General features: G+C 41.9%; 1 protein-coding gene across 3 annotated transcripts in view; it reads left to right on the top strand.

Annotated features, from left to right (window-relative positions):
- The window catches only part of LOC126267676 (nephrin-like), a 468,973-nt gene that overhangs the window by 388,688 nt on the left and 55,451 nt on the right, over positions 1-24,834 (top strand). For all 3 annotated transcript variants that reach the window (XM_049972976.1, XM_049972977.1, XM_049972978.1), the window contains exon 10: positions 17,843-18,139. In XM_049972976.1, coding sequence (XP_049828933.1) covers positions 17,843-18,139 — 297 coding nt within the window. The remainder of the gene's footprint in view (positions 1-17,842; positions 18,140-24,834) is intronic.

The following is a 24,834-nucleotide window of genomic DNA, read 5'->3' as shown; positions in this document are numbered from 1 at the left end:
AAATATAAAAACATAATTAATTAATTGTGTTTGCATAAGGTTAATTTTCAAAACAACTGAATTTTAAATTGCAAAAATGTAAAAGCATCAAGAGGAGCTTCACACCATAGTAAAATGTGTCTATAATGAAGACTTTGCCGCCAATTGTATTGCACATTGGAGTCTGTGAATTTCTCAGAATCGAGGTAAAAGATGTGACATGGAGGAGGATGAAGTGAGTGAAGTGAATTTCTGTAGACAACTATATACGCAAGAGAATTTATTTTTATCTAATGTGTTTTGCAGTTGAGCAGGAAAAGAATTACATTGAACGGTTGATTGGGCTTCATTTTCCTGTGATTTATAGTCAATAATGTACTTCTATATTCAAGATACATTAGAATGATCTCGATGTATATCCCAAATAATCGAAACATTAGCATTGTTTGGATTCATGCCGGAAGCGAGTGTAGACTAGGTGATTATGCCAGAAATGACTGAGAGTGACATTCAACGAAACGTCGATAATTAAACTGTGGAAATGTGGTAGACAAATATTTAATACACGCAAAGAAAAGTTATTACAAAACGAAAATCACGTTGTTTCTGGGTAAGGGTAGCAAACGTCGAGCCTTGCAAACGAGTTCAATCGATTGAAAATAAAATGATGTGGTATTGAATCAAGGCATCTACCATATCTCGTCTCTTGTTTTGTGAGACACACAAAACAGAGGAACTGGAATGAGAGCGAAAACCATTGAATGTAGGTTCGATACCCCTAAATCGTATCAAGCATCACGTGAAATATATGTATTCTAAACTTAGTTGATGAATTATCTTCACTTTTACTCACGACATGCAAATATGACTACCTTACGAACCAGAGTGCCATTACACAAGACATAATTAAAAGTAATATTTGTATTTGCTTAGCATGCCGTCTCTGTAAACTTCCATTTCTGAGTTATGGTACCGGTTATCTCTGATTGGTACGTAAAATACTACCGCATTTCGTATGATGTCCTCTGTCCTCGGTGTCACATTCAATTCTTACAACATGCGGTATATTACCACGTACAACGCATTCAGTGTACTGGATCAGAATACCGACTCCGTTTACAAGTCTGCCCACAACGTATTCCATACTTTTTGTAAAAATGAAATTAAATACCTTCTACTTACTAATATTCCTACAGCTTTTCTGTTGTAGCTATCTGCGGGAAGCGTATTGAGTGCAGGACTCATTAATTTTTCCCTGTTATCGACGAATCTAAAATTACGCTGCGGTGGCCAGCCTGTCCTCGGCCACAGTGACTATTTCACGAAGTGGTCAGACCCTTCAAACATTAAGCCCTAAAAAGAGGTTCGGCACGCAAGCAACGAGGGCGCCCTAATGGAGCGGAGAGCCCCGTTGAAAATAAACACGGTTGAACAACCGTCGGCAAACAACCAGGGGCGTCGCTGACCTCTCATTCCTATCCAATGCTGTTTGTAGCCGAACTTCAACTGTAATTTACGTCCAGAAAATCGTTTCTTTGTTAAATAAGCGAAACACTTCAATACCTGGAGGATTTATTTTGCTGTTTTCCCGTTCCCAACTGGTGTTTCATCGCGCCGAGGAAATGCTTTTGTCGGCACAGCTCGACGAAAATTTCAGAGTGGGCGTACAATTCCGTCCAGAGTATAGCTGTGGTCTTTCTAAGAATGACAACTGATGAAAATGATGATGACGAGGATTTTGATTTTAGAGCACTAAGACAGTGATTTGGCGACCACAAATGTCCAGTCAGGGATCCATTGATCGAAACGAACGCGACATTTCCACACATGTTTGTGATGTTATCTTTTAGATTACGCTGGGAATATGATAATTATAAAAGTTCAAGCAACTTCTTTTAAAAAAGACTATAGAGATGTGAAGGATCCTTTTGAGCTGAGAAAAAATCATTTTTCACTTTCTATAAGTGCTAAAAGAAAATCTCACAGTAAATGATGAAAATCTACGTAATTCCTTTGCAAATATATTGAATCATCCAATGTTCCCCACCTAATGCACAAAAGACAATCACATGTCAATGGGAATTAGAAAAAATGTGAAATTAAAGTCTTCTAGGTTATCAGGCCGCATCATATTTCTTCTAAAATGATCGACGTTTCGACCCCTCTTCTGGGATCTTCCTCAGGATCTTCTGGTATCCACTACTCCTAGAACACTGTCAGAGACGAGTGTCGCGTCCTCATAAAGGTGGAGTTTTCAGGAGTCCGTGCAGGAGAAGTGATAGATTTAACTAATACTATGACTTCTCCAGCACTAACGCCTGAAAACTCGTCCCTGGCAGTGTTCTAGCAGAGGGGTCGAAACTTCGATCTTTTTGTAAGGAACATGACGTGGCCGAATAACCCACAAGATTTTAACTTCAGTGACAACGGCCACGAAAGCCTGCAGACTTACATATATTCACTTCAGAGGCTGGAAAAAAATCAAACAAAAGTAACTGTAGACGAAGTGTAACTGACACCAGTATGTTATTAAATATTTGTTTGTGAAAGGATGAAGAAAATACGTTTACTTTGGTGAAGTAGGAAATATGTTTTAAAAGATGAGCACATAAATGTCTGGTTTACAGAAACTTGGTGTCACCACATTGTTACTGAGTTTCACAATGTTACTGAGTTTACTTTGTTCATGCTGAATAGTGGACAAAGGAGTACTGAAAGATGTCTTGTTGTAGAGGTGATTCAGGACTTATGTTCCAAATGCTTAATAGCTTCTACACTGATCTCTGAAGCACATTGTACCAGTGACATAGCAAGATAACGAGATGGCAACGATCTACAAACAACTGGAAGGTAACTATATTGTAACAGTTTGATGGAAAACTGCTGTCTCGGGCTGTTCTTCGAGTGGATGAAGCCTGTAGCTGTGCCTGGTGCACTGAATGCGGGGAGGGGGGGGGGGGGGCAGGAAGAATGGACAATATGATGCCCAGCCAGAGAAAGCCACTTACCAGTTACGATGTATGTTTTAAAGGACGGCTGTCACTCTTCCTCTTCCCCTCCCCACACCACCCCCTCCATCGACGGGAGGGGCACCTGAAAATAACAGAGAAATCGTGGAATGAAACTATGGCGGGAAGTAGCGGGTCTCATGCTACAAATTAGTAGAACATAAGATTTATTTCTTGTTTTGATCAGTGTTACTTCTGGTAAGACGTAGGACACTTTTTCCAAAAAGATATCATGTATAATATTTTAACAGTTATTTCCGCATTTTGACTGTAAATTGTTATTTATTTAATACAGTGACGATTCAGGCTTTACAGCCATTCTCAAGTGCAAGACTAAATGTCACAAAAATGTCCGACCTGAATAAATGATATGTTATCGTCGATATATCGCACATTCCGCTCAGAAACCAGTAGTCATAAATTTTTGTGAAGTTTCATATCGCACTTGCAGTTGAGTGCGGGTATAAGCCGAAATCATGACTGTAGGAAGTAAATGAATACTAATTTATAATCAAATCGCGGAAATTTCTTTACAAAAACTGAGCATGATCTTGGCCCTCTAAGGAGGAGGAATCTCATGAATGAGGTCGGCCTTTATTTTCCGTAAAGTAGAAAAATTTCTGCGTAGTGTCTTATAAATACACTTTAATCTTCGTTCGTCCCTGCCAGATTGAATAATAATTTTAACAGCCGCATAATAGCTCAGGAAAGTGGATTCATATCAACTCTTAATTATTAGTAACTTACATATCACAATTTATGTGCCTCCACAGCTATATACAGGGTGTCCCAGCTATCTTGTCCACCCAAAATATCTCTGGAACAATAACAGCTATTGGAAAACTACTTTCACCGGTATCAATGTAGGGCTGCGGCCCATGAATGTACATAATTTGGAAACATTCTAAAACGAAAGCATATGTATTTTTTAACACAAACTTAAGTTTTTTAAATGGACCTCCTATATTTTTTCTTCAGCAATCCATAGCATGACAAAGCACATACACAATCGCGTTGATTGCATCGCAATATCTCCATTACATCCCGAGATATTGAGACGCGAAGTTGACGCTTCAAACACCCGACATGCGCTGCTAGTGCACGCCCTGAGGCTCAGGCGTGAACACCATACTGCCCGTAATCGCTATGTGATTGACATGTGTAATCACACCTCCATACTTTTCAAGAGGTCCGAAACGAATAATACGGTCTGGTGCCATCAACTCTCATAAGCACATAACGGTTTCCCTCGTGTTGTGGAACTTACACTGTACAGTGTAATGTACACACATGAAGATATGGTAGAAATGCTGCTGATCTAGGGAGAATGTACGTTGATGGGAAATACGTTACGAGATTGCTTGTTTTTTGATAGTACTGTTAGCGAACATTATGATTATTAAGTTAATATGTCTGTTTTCTACCCTTCTCTACATACCTGTACTGTACCCTGTTGTAGGTGGACGAAATGCTGTTCAGGCAGAACGACTGTACAGAAGACGATTCCCAGACAAGCCGTCGCCTTCGGGCCGGATATTTGTTTGTCTCACATCTCGTATACGTGAAACGGGAAGCTCTTTACCGACGAGGCATCATTCTCCAACAAAGGAATTGTCAATATGAGGAATATGCATTATTGGTCCGCACACAATCCAAAATGCTTCCGTCAGGTAGAGCATCAATGTCCGTGGAAAGTTAATGTTATTGTGGGACTATTGGAGATACTATTATCGGACCTTTCTTTATAAATGGCATCCAAAATGGCAGACAATACTCCAGATATATACGACACAATCTTCCTGTTCTCTTGGACACCGTACCTCTGAACCGGAGAATGGTGATGTGGTATCAGCAGGACGGATGCCCTGCACATAACGCCTTACGAGCACAACGACTTCTGAACCGTAAGTTCCCTTGTAGGTGGGCTGGACGACGTGGCCCAGTTAGGTGGCCTGCCCGATCTCCGGACCTTACACCGCTGGATTATTTTCTTTGGGGAGCAGTGAAGGATGCTGTTTACCAACATGAACCAACAACACCAGAGGACATTGAGCAACGCATTATTGGTGCTTGTACAGCCATCAAAGAGGAAACAGTAGAACGAAGTAGGGCATCCTTCACCCGCAGAGTGATCCTATGTATGCAAGCCAATGGGCATCTCTTTGAGCATGAGATGTGAACGCTATGTTTAGTATGTAGTGCTGGTATCACAGTGGAAGTTTCTACAAAGGGCCATTTTACCCAGTGATGTTAAGAAACATTTGTTTGTAACAATTTTTGTCATTTAACGCATTAGATAAACATAACATTGATAATTATGTGATAATAAAACTAATTGGTTAAACATGTTTACATTCATCTGAACTTCCCAAATCAAAATATTTTTACCTAAACAACGGTAAAACTTTTAGACCACTTGCTCGTTTCACTAAAGCCATCAACATGAATTTTACTATTACTAGTGAATGATTAACTGTCACTTGCGCTAGATCTACAGTAAAGTAAAGTATCAACGTTGAACGGCATTACCTTTTTAGTAACGGATTAACGATAAGCGAAGTTAACTTCGTGACTAACGTTGCGGTACACAGATATGTTACAGAACCGCATCACCCCTATCCTATAGGATAAATACCTGCTGGAATGTACGACGTTAATGCAGGATGGCAGCAGACCGTATTATTCGTTTCGGACCTCTTGATAAGTATGGAAGTGTGATTACGCATGTCAATCACATCGCGATTACGGGCAGCATGGCGTTCACGCCTTAGCCTCAGGACGTGCTCTAGCAGCGCATGTCGGGTGTTTCAAGCGTCAACTTCGCGCCTTAATATCTCGGGATGTAATGGGAATATTGCGATGCAATCAACGCCATTGTGTATGTGCTTTGTCATGCTATGGATTGCTGAAGAAAAAATATAGGAGCCATATATTGATACCGGTGACAGTCATTTTCCAATAGCTGTTATTGTCCCAGAGATATTTTGAGTGGGCAAGATAGTTATCTGATGGGGAAATTGGGAAATTAATGAAAAGTTACATCAATGAGTACACATCGTGAAAGAGAATTCCTTCAAGTTTTGATTAATATTAATAGACGTCAACGTGAGATCCATTTGTTGCCCTCCACACGTCGAGACGATATTCCACTTCTCGCCACGTATTCGCCAACATTTCAGGTGTAACTGTCCCAACCGCCGCGACGATTCTATCCCATAAACGACTTATACCTATAACGTTCTCAATACACACAACATTTTTTTATGTGGCACCAAAAGAAAAAGTCCAATGGCGTTAAGTCTGGGCGTCGTGTAGTACACATTGTTTCTGTGTTGCTCAGCAATGCACACTTCACTCACTCCTGGAATAAAATGAGGGAACAGAGGAGAAAAACACCACTGGCTCCGTCTCAAGGTCAAGCGGACCTGGCAATTGCAGGGGTGCCAAACTTGGTGAGTTGATGAATCAAACACCACAAACTATAATAGCGCACGTCACTTTGTACAGATTCTGGGGCACATTAAAACAAGAGAGTGTTTTTTCAAACACCCAAAACTAAAGTAATTTTTCATTGTTATTCTAAGCCAATGACTATTTGCTGCATTAGAGTACTTTTATTTTCTGTCAAAATTATTTCGTGCTCCAAGATTGATTATATTTTGCCACCCTTTGTAGGAACCAGCTACGTAAGCATGCCACTCAACTTTCTCTGTCCCGTTCATTCGTAGCATTGATTGCTCCTGTCGCGTGGTGTCACTTATTAATTAGCCTGTGCACACTTGAATTTCCGGTCGATTACTTGCTCTCTTGCTCTCAGCGCTCCACAGGCTCTGCCTGTGTTTCTTTCGGCTACGTGACTACTGAGTTTCTCATTCTGGTATATTACTCAGTATCGCCCTAATTATATTTTTCAACGTCTTTTGATTAGTCTGTTTCGCTGCATCTATTTTCCACCAAACTTGTCATTATTGGCCATTAATGTTCCATTTTTATTTTAGGCATCCTGTAATAGCGTGCTTTATATGTGGGCTGTTTTTCTGCCTCCATGCCACAGTACACTACTGCCAATTGAATCTGTTCCGGATTACCTTACTCTGGTTTTTATGTGAAATAATTGTGAATACTCCTATCGGTTATGTACTGTATCCCTTTCTAACTTGGAGCACAGACAATATTGTTTATTGTATCTTCGACGTTTCTGCTGAGGTGCATACCTGAGGACGGAGCCGTAAACTGCGAAATCTATCGTTTCAGTAACTTATCATATAACGGCTGTTGCTGTTCTTCGTTTGTCAAGATAAAAAACTTTCCGGAGTTCGTACTACTGTTAACTAAAAAGCATTTGGTAAAAACAGAAAATACTAGCTCGTAATTTTTGGAATCATACGTGTGAACAAAAAAGACTCTATATGATGACAGATAGCATACAAGTCCTTTTACGTTGCACTGCAAGACCAAATACAGTAGGTACAGTTAACACAAATATCAAAAACATGCTAAAATGTCAGAGAAAGCTACAGTGAAGTAACAGACATTATGATGATCTTGATGTGGCATGACGAAAGAGGTCTATGTGTGTATTTTACGTGGCATACACCCGAAATTAACCATCTTTGAAAATATTCGATGAAACTAATTTGGAAAAAATTTAAACAGAAATGAATGAAGGATTACAACGAGCCAGTGGGTGTAGTGAACAAATACTACACATTGGCTACGTTAGACGTGTGAACGAATGCTACTTATTTTCGTAACGGAAACAGTGCTTCAGCCTTCAAATTTAATCTCAGCCTTATTCCTGCGATATTGTATCACCAAGAAAGGCAACATCAGGAGCTCAGCGATCAGTCAAAGAAAATATATTTAAATTTAGATAAAAGCGATTTCAGGTGCTCTTTGATATTCAATAAAATAAAGACGGCCTGCAACAAGCAACAATAAAGGTGCATGGAGTAGCGTTAATGCTGTAGGACATATGATGATTGGCTTTGTGTCGTTCCTTGTTCCGAAATACAGAGTGAATCTGAACTTCAACGACAAAATTTGGGTGACTGTTCAGGCGTAGTTTCTGAGTAGTTTGGTATAAGGATACTGGGGTCTCCAGTAGCTCGTTAGAAAGTACTAATGTAATTATTACCATGCGGTTTGTTGCCGCAGTTACCTTTGTTTCTGCGAAAATATTTTCAGAATAGGAAAGACTTTAACATCACACTGAGGTGCCAAAAGTCGTGTAATAGCGAAATGCACATAAACTGATGGCAGTAGGATCGGGTACACGAAATATAAAATGAATGTAAAATGACAATGCAATGGAGCTGTCATTTGCACTCACTTGATTCGAGTGACTTTCAATGCGAAATGATAGATGTGTAAGACATTGCACTACCGAAATCGTTAGAGACTTCAGTCTCCAGAAACCCATAGCGTCGGAGTGTGCCGAGATACCAAATTCCAGACAGTACCTGTCATCAAGAAACACACGGAGGCCAGTGGCCTTCACTAAACGACTGAGAGCAGCGGCGTTTGCTTAGAGTTATCAGTGTTAACACAGAAGCAACAGTGGATGAAATAACCGCAAACATCAATGTGGAACTTCTCCTGGGCTCGTGACCATACCGGTTGGAGCCTAGGCGACTGGCCTAATCATATCAGTCGCGTATTCAGTTCGTAAGAATTGATGGTAGGGTTCGAGTGTGGCTCCGTATCGTGAGGGCTTATTTACATGGAATGAAATGGGTCCTCTAACCCAACTGAGCCGATCATTGGCAGTAAATTGTTACGTTCGGCAACTTGGAGGCCACCTGCAGCTATTCAGGGACTTCATGTTCCGAAACAAAGATGACGTTTCACCAGGCCACAATTGTTCGCTATACGTTTTGAAGAACTTTCTGGATAGATCGAGCGAATGATTTAGCCCCCAAATCATCCGACATGAACCCCATCGAACATTTATGGGACATAATCCGGAGTTCGGTTTTTGCACAAAATTCTGCATTGCCCAATTTCAGCCATTAAGGCCTGCTGTAGAGGCAGCACGACTCAATATTTGTGCAGCGAACTCCCAACGAAATGTTGAGTCCATGCCACGTATAGTTCCTGCACTACGCCACGCAAAAGAGGACACAGTGTACAAACGCCAGAGCGTACAAAACGCAGAGTAAAGCAACAATCCTCAAATAACGCCGCCCGGTTAGCCGCGCGGTCTAACACGCTGCTTCCTGCGGGGGAAGGCACGACGGTCCCCAGCCAGCCTGTCGATGGTTTTTTAAGGCGGTTTTCCATGTACCTCGGCGAATACGGGCTGGTTCCCCTTATTCCGCCTCAGTTACACTGTGTCGGCGATTGCTGCGCAAACACCATTTCCTCGTACGCGTACACCATAATTATTCTACCACGCAAACATTTGCGGTTACACTCATCCGATATGAGACGTTCCCGGGGCGATCCACGGGTGGCCTAACCGCACAATAACCCTGGATTCGGGTGGGGCGGCGTTGGGGTGGATGAACTGCTATGGGATGGTGAACCAAAGAGGGCTACGTCGGGACGAAGCCTATTCGTCGTTTCTAGTTCCCCGGCTTGATACATACATACATACATCCTCAAATACTTACGTACCGAGATGTGGTTGCTATCCCTCATACAACAACACAGAATAGCATGTTCACACAGCTATTTCATTGCGTCTAATGACCCCACACGTGAGCAGATATCAGACAGCTCTTCATCAGTAAGTTTGTCCATGCTGCTGTGTGTCATTTGTAACGAACAACTAACATAGCTTGCAAAACAAACCACAGATAGAACCAGAAAGTTCCGAATTCTAGCCTGAGGACTAAAAATAAAGTGGGCATTACCTTTGTCAGTAGCACGTATCACACATTGCACACCATCGACATTTTCCATGTTATTCAGAAAATGTAATGCAATGCAGATACAAAGAAAGATAAATGGAGATGAGAAATCAAACGTGAACAGAAAATATACTTGAACGACCTACGCAATTTTCTAGGTGGAAATCGTGTATACATTTTGTATCGCACAGAAAACACTTCTCGTAATGAGCTTCCTAAGGTGATGCATTATTTATTTTTTATTTAACGTTCCACATGACACTGTAATTTTACAATTATGAAAATGAACCTGAAATATTTTAGATCAATAAAGATAATACAAATCATACACTTATCTCAGGCACATTTACTTCCCGATACAAAATTAGGATGTATCAAGAGACAGCTGTTTACGGATATATCCCATTTTCTATTATGTGTACACATCTTTATCTTAGGGATACAAATCAGTTAGCCATGTACCATACATACAGATATTTCAGGGTATTTTTGAAGTCATAGTTGACACCGGAGGATTGTCATACAACTGACAATTTTATTGAATTACAAGAATTACTTTTAAAAAATGTTGCAAAATTATGAACGAAGACTCATTTACCGAAGGGCCATCTTCCTCATTTTTCCGTCGTTTTCTTCCTGAGAGTGTCCTCCTCTTTGTTAAATTAGTACATACTAATGACTGGTGGTTGATAAAAATGGTCTCCTTCATTACATATTCGCAGTGCTTCATCGACTATGTTGATCTGTTTATAATAGGCTTTCAGTTTTCCTTGGCCTACTGACATGGCTGTAAAATTCAGTGATAGTGGTACCTTGAAAGTCATGTGTTTAAATTAATTTAGTGAACGTGGATCTGTAATATTAGTTGTGTTTCTAATGTTACGTTGTCTGCTTGATGCTAAACTTTGGGTTTTCTGATTCGAATGGTGCACATACCATACCCTACAGCTGATAGCTTACTTACGCCAACAGTTGGTGACAAAATTCATCTGCAAGAATGCACAGAGGAATCCAACAGCGATAATTCTAAGAAACTCATGCTCTGCCTGAATGTTCTGAAACTAAAGCACGTCGCTGTGAAATTTGATTAAAGACAGAATAATGTAATACACTATTTATCTTAGATGATCGCGCTGGCTAGCGCCGTGCAATCTGCTCTCTTACCTACAGGGCGCCTCGATAACAAAACTGTAAAATCCTATTACTGAGATACACAAAGGTGCGATTCGTTCGTATTTGGTTCATAATTTTTTGAATTTTAGGAATTTTAGAATTTTTTAGAATTTTAAATTGAAAATTAATTGACTCTTGTGACGTGGACAATGACGCTGAATTAAATGAACTCAATAGCAGCCTCATATCGCTTGAATTAACAATATTTACTGAAACTTCAGTAACAGCTAATCTTTCCCTGAGGTCACGTAAATATAATCTAAGAATTACAAAAATTAAACTTCACATCTATCATCTATCGCCAAAAAAAATTTCAAAGTCTAGTTCTTAAATCCATTTCTTACACAGAGCTCGATAAATCCTAACAAGAGAATTGAAAAGCAAGAAGATTCCTGATCTTAAAGTTTGACGAATCAAGAATGGCGCTTTACCAAACCGCTGCCACAAATGAAATAAACTTGAACATTCCCGTAATCTACTCTTCATAAATAGTATAACAGTAGCCTTGTAGGAATCAATTCTTTTCCCCTCCGTTATAAACTTCCCATTAATCCATAAAATAGTTCTGAAAAATTTCCGTTGTTTGCTGCATACTGCTTTTAAACCAAGACTCGACTCCTCACAGGTGACATATAAGCTCAACTGTCATGTCTCCTCTCCTGTCCTCGAGATCAACACTTAAATCTCTTGGATATCATAGCAGAGAAACGATCAATTCTCACTCATCTCATTGTAGCACAGCTTGTCTGCCGAGTACGCGCGGTCATGTCTAAGCAGTTAAAAACTAGGTGGACTGATGAGGTAGGCAGGTCCTCTAAAGAATCGACAAAGGAAGTAATATGTGGAAAACGATAAGACATGTGTTATGACATCATCAGGGATTAACTTCCATGATACTAGAAGAAGATCTAGATGGTAAAAAAAAAAAAAACTGTCGTATGTCATTGTTGGCCGGAAGGCTCAATACGGGGAAGTTCGGCCACCTGGTGCACAACTTATTTCAGGTGACACCACATTAGGCGACTTGCGTGTCCTGCAGATAACTGAGGACGCAGGCTGCAAGTGCTACTCTGAGATTAAGAGCTCTAGGGTGGCCGACTCAAACCAGAGGACTAATGACAGAAAAGAGAAGAAAGAAATAGTATCGCCACAGTCATCTCAACCAACACTTCTACGCTTTCGCTAACAGAGAAAAGTAGAAAATGTACAAATAAGATGTAAACAGAAAATTACAGCTGTTTAACCTTGGAAAGTGCAAACGCCAACGCAAATATGGTAATATATTGTGCAACACTCGGGAATGTTTCTAATTATATTTAATGTTTTGTGCAATATTTCGAAGCTCTCGCTCAGCCATTATCTTCTTCCACAGATAATAACGATAGAAAACATCTGAACTGTACTCTGTTAGAAAAGTTTTTTGTGAAATAAATACATATTAAGAACTTGCTATGATAAGAGCTCAGTGCAGCGCGAGCTGCAGCTCGCTGCACCGTATTGCCCCAAGCCATAACCTACGAGATACAACTTACAAGTAGTCTGCTTGTTGTCACGAAGTCGGTCCCACGATAGGAAGAACCCTCCGTGAGCAATTTATGCAGAGACCATTGGCCGCATTTGATTGTTGTAGGATCACTTTGTTTCTAGATTTGTGAGTCATCGTGTAACAAAACTGTCCAAGCTCCCTGAAACATCCGGTACTTACAACCTTTTTTTCTCTGAAATAAAGAAGTCCTTGTTTAATAACCTGCAGCAGGTCTTTCTTGCTTTCAGAAATGATTTATTGGTCTGTCTTTTTTTTATTTTTTGGTATTTGAAATAGGGCGTATCGGTTGTGTACCAGGTTTTAGAGTAAAATACAGGACGAAAAAGGAAAGAAAAGTTTCAATGTTTTCATTATGAAAACATGAAAACATTCACAACAAATGTTTACGAGCCAATTCATCACGCAGATGTCGCACCTGGAAATCACAGTGCAGTTTTAACTACCCATTTCTCCGAAAAGTATATTGTTACTGAATAAAATGAGAATATATGGTTCTGTATTAGCAGTTCATACCATAGTTTCGAAAGTAACACGTGGCCTATCTTCTTCGTTTCCTAGATAACTATCTTCTTTGTCTCTGCGTTTTTATACGCAAAGGCAATCACCGAAGAAAAGAGCAAAAACGATTAACATTTTTCACAAACTTACTCCCAGTAGTGTTCCGAAATATAGCTTACCCTTGAGAAGTACTTGAATTGCTTTAGGAGTTGAATGTTGACTAAACTTCCATTTGTGACGCACGTACGCTTTAAGACAAAAAGAGACGACACACCAATAAGGAATTGTCCGAATGGAACTGATGTCGGTGGATATGACAAAGAAATGATTAGAATTTCAGGAAAAATGTAACAATTAAGAGAAACAACTTCACACACTGAGCAAGCCGGTAATGCATTGGTCCATCTCTCGCCTTATGAAGGCAGTTATTCGGCTTGCCATTGATTGACAGAGTTTCTGGATGTCCTCCTGAGGATTACCGCGCCAAGTTCTACCCAGCTGGAGTGTTAGTCATCAAAATCCCAAGCTGGTTTGAGAGCTATGCCCACAATATTATAATCGTCATCAGTTTGGGAAAGATCCGGTGACCTTCCTTTCCAGGATAGTGTTTGCCAACCACGAAGACAGCAGTAGAAACTCCCACCAAGGGCTTGCGGGCTTGGTGTTGCTGAAATTTAAGCTCTGGATTGCTTGCCATGAAGAGCAACAAAACTGGGCATAGAATATCGTCGCCGTACCGCTTCGGTGTAAGAGTACCGCGGACGACTGGCAAAGTGGACCTGCTATTGATACAGACCATCACTCATGGTTATGAGGGCATCTGGCAGGCGACAGTCCGGCTGGTGTCCCACCTGTATCCGAGACGTCTCCTGACACGTCGTCTCTGGCCATAGAGGGTCGCTTCCAAGACAAACCTATTCCAGGCAATGAGATTTCAGGTCGAAGTCAAGTCTGCTTATCTTCCTGCCTGCCAAAATGTGCGCCGGTTAGGAATATCGCCGGATCTCTCCACAGTTGAGAACGTGAGAAACAATTGTCTTGTAGAAAAGTACAGAAATAAATTGCATTTAGAGTATAACTTCTGAGAAAATCAGCTCTTGGGTTACTATACCACTGACCATTAAAATTGCTACACCACGAAAAATGCAGATCATAAACGGGTGTTCATTGCACAAATGTATTATACTAGGACTGATATGCGATTACATTTTCATGCAATTTGAGTGCATAGATCCTGAGAAATGAGCACCCAGAACAACCACCTCTGGCCATAATAACGGCCTTGAGACGCCTGGGCATTGAGTCAAACAGAGCTTGGATGGCGTGTACAGGTACACCTGACGATGCAGCTTCAACACGATACCACAGTTCATCATGAGTAGCGCTTGGCGTATTGTGACGTGCCAGTTGCTCGGCCACCATTGGCCATACGTTTTCAGTTGGTGAGAGATCTGGAGATTGTGCTGGACAGGGCAACAGTCAAACATTTCCTGTATCCAGAAAGCCCCGTACAGGACCTGCAATATGCGGCCGTGCATTATGCTGATGAAATGTAGAGTTTCGCAGGGATCGAATGAAGGGTAGAGCCACTGGTCGTAACCCATCTGAAATGTAACGTTCACTGTTCAAAGTGCCGTCAACGAGAGGTGTAACCAACGGCACCCCATTACATTACGCCGGGTGATACGCCAGTATGGCGATGACGAATACACGCTTCCAATGCGACGATCATGATGCTGTAAACAGAACCTGGATTCATCCGAAAAAATGACGTTTTGCCATTCGTGCACCCAGGATCGTCGTTGAGTACACCATCGGAGGCGCTCCTGTCTGTGATGCAGCGTCAAGGATTACCGCAGCCCTAGTCTCGGAGGTGATAGTCCATGCCGCTGCAAACGTCGTCGAACTTTACGTGCAGATGGCTGTTGTCTTGCAAACGTCCCCATCTATTGACTCAGGGATCCGTTACAGCCATGCGGATAAGATGCCTATCATCTCGAGTGCTAGTGATACGAGGCCGTTGGGATCCAGCACGGCGTTCCGTAACACCCTCCTGAGTCCACCGATTCCATATTCTGCTAACAGTCTTCGGATCTCGACCAACGTGATTAGCAATGTCGCGACACGATAAACCGCAATCGCGGTAGGCTACAATCCGACCTTAATCAAAGTCAGAAACGTGATAATACGCATTTGTCCTTACACGAGGCATCAGAACTACGTTTCACGAGACAATGCCGATCAACTGCTGTTTGTGTATGAGAAATCGGTTGGAAACTTTCCTCACGTCTGCACGTTGTAGATTTCGCCACCGGCGCCAACCTTGTGTGAATGCTCTGAAAAGCTAATCACTTGCATGTCACAGCATAGGTTAATTTTCGCGTCTGTAGGACGTCATCTTCGTAGTGTAGCAATTTTAACGGGCAGTAGTGTATTTTCCACTCCTTTGTCTCTCTCGGTATGCGACATAAAAGCTACATTTTGGACACTAAATTAAGTTCATGGGCGTACGTTTCACAGAAGTCGAAAATGAAAAAAATGTTTATTCTCCCTTGCTTTGGCTCTACAGTGTAATTTAATCTAAATGAAATGCACAGTCCATGGCGGTTTACATGTGCCTACCAAATTTTATTCTGGAAACGGTGCCTTGATCTGCTAGAGAGGTCGCGCCTGTGACACTGAGCTACGTTCGCGCTGTGAAGCCATTAATAGTCGCAACGGCGCCAACGACGGCCCTGTAACGAACATGTGACGTCACTCTAGTAGTCTTGTCAAATGTTCAAATGTGTGTGAATTACTAAGGGACCAAACTGCTGACGTCATCTGTCCCTAGACTTACACACTACTTAAACTAATTTAGGTTAATAACAACAAGCACACACACCGGTGCCCGAGGGAGGACTCGTGCCTCCGGCGGGAATGGCGGCGCAACCCTTGTCATGGCGCCTCTAACCGTGCGTCCACGTCGCATGGCTTGTCTTGTCCACCGCACTTCGGGAACGCCCGGCTGTGTACAGGGCCCACGGGAAATCAATATTTAATTGTAAAGGTTCGCACTGAATGACTTAAATTTTGTCGTGTGGTATTAGGAACTTGCGTGTATTGAAAAGAGCAATCAACAGTTATTAAACTCGTCTGAAATAGTCATGTCCTCACGTGCTGTGACGTACTTTCACGGCCTATCTTTTACGTAGGCCTCGTGGTCTCACGGCTCTAACCAAAGCCCTCTATGTACAAGGCGCATGCACAGCTTCCATATTGGCACGTGACGTCACAAACTGTTGGCCATCTTATCTATATTCGGTACTTCTGTTGACGTGTATGTTGTGTTGAAAGTGTGTGCCACGTGAAAGTGATATAGATTTCATACAGTATTCGCATACAGTTCTTCGAATTATGGGACACAAGTGCTGCGTTCCCTTTTGCCAGGGGAATTATAAATCCCAAAAAGGCATAAAAGTGCACATGTTTCGATATCCCAAATGTGTGAAGTTGAGAAATCGCTAGATTGCAGCCATTCCCAGACAGGAAGTAGTGTCTATGTATCATTCAAGGGTAAGTAAAAATTTATAGCGTGTTATTTGTTTCCATTGCACCAGATTTGCCAATTGTTTTTAAAAGCAATTACGTATCACGTACCAGTATAATTTGTTTCTTAATTCTGGACCATTTCTGCGAGGTTTATACGAGGCTGTCTGTGAAATTTCTGTCATATGTGCAGCTATTGTCACACAGAATAGTTATATTAGTGTGGCTCGAAAATGATTACTATTCCTTATCATTCCTACCAGATTATTGAGTTTCCAGTATTTTTATTTGGAAGAGCTACAGAATGATTTTGTTCAGTTTTACATATACACCTATTCGGAAATAATTTCAATTTGAGTAAACTACCTTAGAAAATTGTTTTAATGAATTCAGTGTTCGGCAGATTAGGCAGTATATAAAGCAGAATTTCGAGGTAAGTGCATTTTGATTAAATTAACAGCACTCTGTGACACCAATTTCAGTCAATGATATAGGAAAAACAATCTTTTCATGTTTAAGGTTCTAAAGTTATAGAGGAACAGGGAAATAAAATAATTTATCGGGTTTTTTGATTTATTAAACATAATCTCAGGAGGTGCTCCATTTCGTCGAATGATCTGAGTTTCGTGTGAGGTCAGCAAAGTTTGAAGTGGAGAGGAAAATTTACGAAAATAACCGGGAAACTAATTATTAAGTTCTGTAGGAGCTCCAGCTGCTTTATTTCAAACCGAAAACGTCTGCTTGTTGTTTCATATTGACGATTTTTTACTACAAGAAATCGTAGCTCCTGAGGTAAAAAGAAAGAATTTAAAATTACAGTTTGTATTCAAGCCAAGAAACACGTATTTAAGGCAAATCGTCAAAATAATTTTACATCCGAAATAACATACGGCAGTTTTATTCAGTTACTTTACGCAATGATATAAATTTCCTTACTTTCATTGCAAGGCCATGCACAAGAGGAAAGCACGGGAACACCTATGCCGTCTCAGCTCTAAAAATCGTTAAGTTCGTATAGCTGCAGAGTGCTGAACAGGAGCGTTCCGATACATACCCGGCCATCAATATGTGACGTCACAAGTGTGCGTGCAGGCCTGTAGTCTAGGTGGCGTAGCTGTAACACAGTCGCGCGTCCCCTCTCGCCGCAGCATGGCGGGCACAGACGCTCGGGCCTGGCAAGGCCGACTACTGTTATTGGTGCGTGGCACATCCTCGCAGTTAGTCCTGCACCGGTGCGTGTGTGCGTGTGTCCGCAGTCCGTCCCGTGTGCACTCCCGGCCAGACGCAGACGTACGGCGTGGCGCGCCAGGAGACGGCGCGCGTGTCCTGCGAGGTGGAGTCGAACCCCGGCGACGGGCTGAGCTTCAGCTGGCGCTTCAACAACTCGGTGGAGGCGGCGGACATCCCGGCGTCGCTGGTGGCGGTGGAGCGAGTGCGCAGCGCCGCCCTCTACACGCCGCACAGCGAGCTGGACTACGGCTCGCTGCTCTGCTGGGCCAAGAACGACGTCGGCGACCAGCAGGTGCCCTGCGTCTTCCACATCGTGCCCGCAGGTCAGTCTCTCGCCTTCCCTGCGAGCGCTATGTGGGCTTCGACAGCCTTCGCAAACAAATAAAGTCATTGTGTTTTGTGTCTTCAATCCGAGGACTCGTCTGATGGAACTCTCCACGCTGGTCTACGCTATGTAAGCCTCTTCATCGCTGCATTGCCACTGTAACCTACATCAAATTGAACCTGCTTGCGCTCGTCAAGCCCTGGTCTTCTTCCACGTCGCGCTTGACCCATTAACAAACTGACGGTTGCTTGATGACAATACATGCTATATAAATTCTGTTCAGTAGGGTAGCACATCCTCGGGTAAAATGATGGCAGTAATTTCTCTATCACTTCGTTTGCACTAACAACGGAGAAGGGGTATATTGCCTAGCATTACAAGACTAGATCATTCAACTTTCCAGATCCTTGCAACTGCGGAAAACGCTCTTCAGGAGCTGGCCTCATCTCAGGTATTTCAAATAACGCTAAGATCGAGTTCCACGTACGGTATAGATATTAGTATGTTGAAAGCAAGCAGTTCGTCTGCGGGTTGTTGCTGGTTTAAGGGGAGGAGGTGACAGAGAACAGACCTTATAAAAGGAATTCTAAATCCATACCAGAAATTTTTACAAATGGTCGAGTATCCTCAGCTTAGTATATTGGTGTAAGAAATTAATGAACGGGCGCGAAAATTTAATTTTGAACTGTTATAAACATCTTACCAAACTTGTAATTTAGTTCAACAACTAAAGCTGTCAGATACTGATCACATAATAGACCGTCGCCTTCCAGTGCAACTATAAGAGTACTGGTTGGTCAGATGGTCACGGACATTTGTATTGAAGCTGGATTGTACGCCCCTGCACCTGCTCTTGTCGTTTAAAGTGTATCACGCTATTTTGGGAGAGTGGGAGGTGACGCAAATTCGTATCAAATCAGCGAGTGTTCGTCTACAGTTCTCTCCAGCCTCAGAGTAGTTTTTATTCATTTTAAAGTCTCCTTTAAGCAAAAGTTGGTATGGTACCCAACAGACAGTTGAATAAGATATTTCACGAACAGAAAATGTGCCACATAAATGGTGCACCAATTTTCCTTCGGTTAATTAAGGACTGTGGTTAGTAAAATTGCATCCAGGTATAAAAATAAAATTAAAATAAATTTGTCATAGCATCAGAACAGTATGACGCTTTTTAAAGAAAGAACCATCCTCTCGCGAACAACTGGAGCGGTCTCTAACAACTGTATAGTACATTTCTTCCTTATACCATGTAATGGGCACAATACAAAGTGAATGGCAACAAATAACATTCCACTAGTTGCTGTACAGTTCCAACCAACAAGCTCACAGAGAAATCTGACATGGATCTGGCGACTACTGGAAACACCGCAACAGTCAAACATCCTTGTAGTATATAAACTGAAGGAGACTGTAAGAGTTAATCAACGAAGTTGTGCTATACGTGAGTGACTAGCTGTACACATTCATGCACACATACATACATACATACATACATACATACATACACTGATGAAGACGACGCCTAAGCGTTCGTATATTGACCCAACGACACCGTAAGTTACGATCGAACTTGGACAGTGAATGACTGGACACGTACCAAGTGATCTAATTAATACTTTTTCTTGTTACGCCAAGGTCGACGTTCGTGTTTGTATACAGCGTCATCCATGCGAACTGCTGCCGAAACAAAAACCGAGACACGAATGTAAGCCGGTGGATGTATTATCTATAGGAGACATTTACCTGGGTTTCAATGGGACCTGTAGTAATTGTATACGAGATACCAAGACAGCTGTAAAATATCGGCATCCTACAAGCTTAATGTTTTCCACGACAGCGATGGTGTCTTCCGGCAGTAAAACTGCGTGAGAAGGCAAATCGTACTAGTGTGCTTTGAGGGTTTCGATAGTGAACTCAGGTTGATTTCTGAGCCAAAACATTCGCCTATTATGGACTAAATGGAGCAATTATGGGACGCTATCTGACGCTAGCTCCTCGCCAACAAACCGGTTGCCCTTAATTTACGTCAAATGTAGGTGCTGCGCGTACATATTTGATACTACATGCCTGTAGAAAGTCACGAAAGACTTGCCGAATACATGTAATTCAGAATAGTGTCTGTGTTCCACTCCAAATGTCGACCAGTATTCTACTAAGCCAATGGCCATAATGTTTTGCACGCATCATTGTACCTGTTTTGTGACATCCCCTCTACCAGTCGATACGTTTGCGTGTAGCAACGTTGTTTCCAGGTGAGCTGCAGTAACAATGTGCGTCATTAGGAGTCAGTGGCACAATAATGAAGCACCCCTTGATCTCACAAGGGATTTTGCATGTTACCTTCAAATTGCTATTTGGTTGTGTGGACTTCCTTTGAAACACCATCACGTAACACTGGCATCTCGAGGCAGGAAAGAAATTCTACGTTTGCATTACATTACTGAGCACAACAACGTATATGTTCGGTACTCCTCCAGACCGCATTTTTGTTTACCTAATCTTGCACTTGTGACTGAACAGTCAGGACGTCTAAGGTAGTTACAGCACGATCCATGCTGTTAGAGGTACAGCAAATACACTTGATTTTGAGCAATAATTAATTCTCTGCTTATATGTATATAGTTGACATCAGTGTCTTATTTAAGAGTTATGAGTTCTTTCTAATTAATTGGTCTTACTGAAAAGCCGAAATAAAATCTCAGCCAATGTTTAAGAATAGTCGTTTTTACGTTCTGGAGACAAAGAGAGTCTTAATCGACAACGGCGATAGGTCTGGATCCATTTAAAATTGAGCTCTTTCACATGTAACGACAACTAAAGCCATATTATTGTCCTTATTCGATAATATTATTCGTACATCTAATCCATGAAACAAGTTATTTACTAATTACAGTCTGTGATCCTACGACTCATCTAAATAAATATTTGCCTCTTTCTAATCTCTTGCTTCAATTTTAGGCAAACATAGGTGTATTAAAATCTATTAATAATGTTCCTACAACATCACTCACTAGTTCCTGTTACATGCTGTATTTGTATATATTTCCGTTCGAAGGCAATGCCGCCCTGATCCGGAATGGCTATCAGGCAAAATCGCCGTAAGCATTGAGGCAATGATACTACCGACGCACCGGGCTGATGATATCCGTTTGGTGAAACACTGTGTCCTACTGCGTGAAGAACTCCACTGCAAATACTTGTCCGACAGGAATTGTCCACCCTTATAATCGCGAGGGTTATATCATGACTAGGAGAGGGCAGAGGCAGAGGGGGAGGATGCTCAAGTATCTTCTAATTGAGTTCGCGTAATCTCTGGGTTACGGCATTTGCGATATCGCGAGGCAGCAGTATCCCTTGTCGCACTATTCAACAACGGTGGTTTCCGACAGACATGCTGCCTCCTACTTTGAAATGTCCCCTTAGAAAAATTATACAAGACTGTGCTTAAACTGACACACAATATTTTTTTAGCGCAACGCAATCTGACTTTCAGTAATCCCTACAAGAGAATGGCCCTGACTAACATTAACCTATACGTTTCACAGATCACTTACCTAACAAAAATCTTCGTTACTCGAACTACTGCAATACCTAGCTAACTAAAAGATTCAAACTACGAAAGGCACTAACTACTGATAGGCATAGTAAGTAACTGAAAGATTTTGATAGAGAACAAACAATGTATTTACCTCAACAGTGTTCAAAAGTCATAATGTATATAGCAGTTCATGACATCCATTCTAACAAATTTTAAAACTCCGCCATTTCTCTCCTCACATCCACCACTGCTGGCGGCTCGCCTCCAACTACGCAACGCTACGCTCTGTTCACATCCAGCTGCCGCTGCCCAACGCTACAATGGCGAGTATTGCAACAATGCCAACCAGCCACAGACTGCACACAGCACAGCCAGTGATTTTCATACAGAGCGCTACGAGACGGCGGCGCTACCAATATGAAAACCTAAACAGCCTACTTACAATTTACATCCTTCATTCTCCTGTGGATTTCTATGGGTGTTTGTCCTTCAGTAGTCGAGAACAGAATCACAGCATGCTTTCCATGTTTGGAAGTATATGGTAAATTTAGCGCACGCACTTCGTTAATACACGAAAGACACAAGAGTCCCTTATCTACACATTACACATTGGTTGTTACACAGCCACTTCAAAGTTGCGCCAAGTAGCATGTACCCTTCAGCAACTCTCTCAAACGGAAACATGAATAGTGTCAATGACAGATGGGTTGGGAAGCTGCCACTACAACTTGACGTTCATGCAACGATCACACACCCATCAGTAGGTGACCCTTTTCTAGAAATTTATTCAACGTCGGCTGATGCTACGTGTTTTTGACCTTTTCTGCTTCTCACCGTCAGTAAATCTTAAGATTTAAATAATAAACCGCCACTCTTCGGAGTCAAGCCATTTCGGGCGATCGCTTTCAAGCTTGCACTGAGGAAATACTAATCGATATTCACCACACACCTAGAACCACCTTGTTGCAGTGCTTGTTGAATCTTTGCTTCCTACACTGTATGGTGCCCCTGCCCCGGAGCAAATCCATCGGGCGGCTTAATGAGTAGGGACTGTGTTCCATCCAGTATCCATTAGGTTTTTAGATGGTTCTGCTCTTCTCACTTGGTGAATATCCCAGTGGTACCCAACTCCTGCCTCAGTTACACGAACTGCAAACATTTAGAAATTTTTCGTTCAGTTTGACTTTACTAATACAACGCGCAGACGGTTGGGGTACACATGTTCTGTTGCAGGGGTTGGTGGCGAGGAGAGAGGTGGAGGGGGGGGGGGGGGGGAGGGAAAGGATGGCAAGAGGAATGACATCCAGTCTCCCCTCAGATTAGCCATAACTTTAATGACTGCGCCGAATTTGCGCCAATGGTGGACAAACGCCCAACGAAATGATGATTCGCGTAATAAAGAAAGTTCTCATTCAACCAATTCTCCACTCGATATGTCGAGCAGTAAATGCTAATTTCGTAGTAAGCAGTAACTCTGGTTTTTTATACTACAGCAGGCAGACTACATATCATTGATATCGGTGAGTCAATCTAACCTGTCCGCTCACCCTATTCATAGGAACATTCAGTATTCGGGTTTTTAGTTCATTTCGCAGACGTCATTGACGGTGTTCCAGATGAGCCTCTCTTCGATCACTATGACCGGTAGTCGTAAGGTTTCGATGACGACGTGAGAAACACTATGCTACGATCAAGAAAGTTACAACGGTATTGTCCTTCTCTGCATAATCGCCCTTCAGTGCGAGATACAAGGCGCGCCTGAAACTTTCAGTGAATGTCTGAGAAAATAGAGGGAACTAGAGTGACAAATAACATACCTTTACTGGCCTCTGAAACTAATCGCCATTAGCTACAACATACTTCTGACGTCGGTTACAAACTGTGAAATCGTCAGCAAACGCTTCTTGTAGAATTACTTCAATCACCGTTGTCACTCATTCTTGGATACCCGCGTCATTACAGGAGATGGGACCAAGTGCTACCCACACGATCCCGAGACCAGAAAGTGCTATAGCGTTCATCGTCTTTCTTGCTTCCATCTTGTAGAAATTCATGATGTTGGTGTTGAGAAAGGCGATCAACATCATCTTACTCTTGGATTTTGTCAGCCAGCTTTTTATTTTGGGAGGCGGGACAAACGATGAACACCAAGTCAGTCACTGTCGCTTGTCTCCGGACCGTGCTGTTAGTATATGGTGTCATCTCCTGTCGCGATGCGGATATCTAGCAACGCGTAACCACCATGCTGCGAGTGGGTCCCCCATAAAATTTTCTCACAGTTTTCATCAGCTTTACAACCTATGTCAGAGATGTGTTGTAGCTAATGGTTCGATTATTTTCAAAGCCAGTTCAAGACCTTGTTTATAATTGTTGCTTTCTTCTTTTCTGAGACCATTCACTGAACTTTTCAGACCCATCATGTGTTTATCCAAAAACGTATTATATGACAATGATCTCGATTGTAGAAAGTCTACATTTTTGCTGTTCATGTTAATTTTTGATGCACAGTGCCATTATCATCTGAGGAAAGATGAACAAGACACTCATCTCCCTGTGAGAAGAACGCTGGGGGGCTAGATTTAATGTCTCCAAGAAACTTCATGCTATGCATCTTCCGATACAGAATGAGTTTCAGCGCTATCGTAGGATGGAAACCTGCGACGAGGGACTTTAGTTAAGTATAAATTTTGGTTTCCGACTGATCCATGACTGCTTTCCACTTTATCCATCATACGCTAATCGTCGAGCACAAGAATTACATCTTCTGTTCCTATTCCCAGGTCTTAGCAGAGATATGGCCTACCACTTCGTTGCTAGTCATTGACATTAGTCTGACCACACTGGAAGCATCTGCACCAATTATCCATTTTTCTTATGATGGTGTACTCTTGCCGCACTCTTCGATCAACCCCACATGAACGGTTGTAGCACTGTTTCCTTTCAAATACAGAAAACTAATTACCACTCAATATTCCGCTTAGCGAATGGACTAAACCATTTCGTTTTGGCCCGTCTCGTGAAGTGTTATGGTATGTCGACACTCCGATTTCGATAATTATTAGAACATAGACTAAAATCAAACAAAATATTAATTACATTGCCGGCCAGTGTGGCCGACCGGTTCTAGGCGCTACAGTCTGGAACCTGCCTCGGGC

This window comes from Schistocerca gregaria, chromosome 4 (assembly GCF_023897955.1).
Source record: "Schistocerca gregaria isolate iqSchGreg1 chromosome 4, iqSchGreg1.2, whole genome shotgun sequence".
Taxonomy (NCBI): domain Eukaryota; kingdom Metazoa; phylum Arthropoda; class Insecta; order Orthoptera; family Acrididae; genus Schistocerca; species Schistocerca gregaria.
The sequence above is the reverse complement of the archived record's forward strand: the minus strand, read 5'-3'. Positions and strand labels throughout refer to the sequence as shown.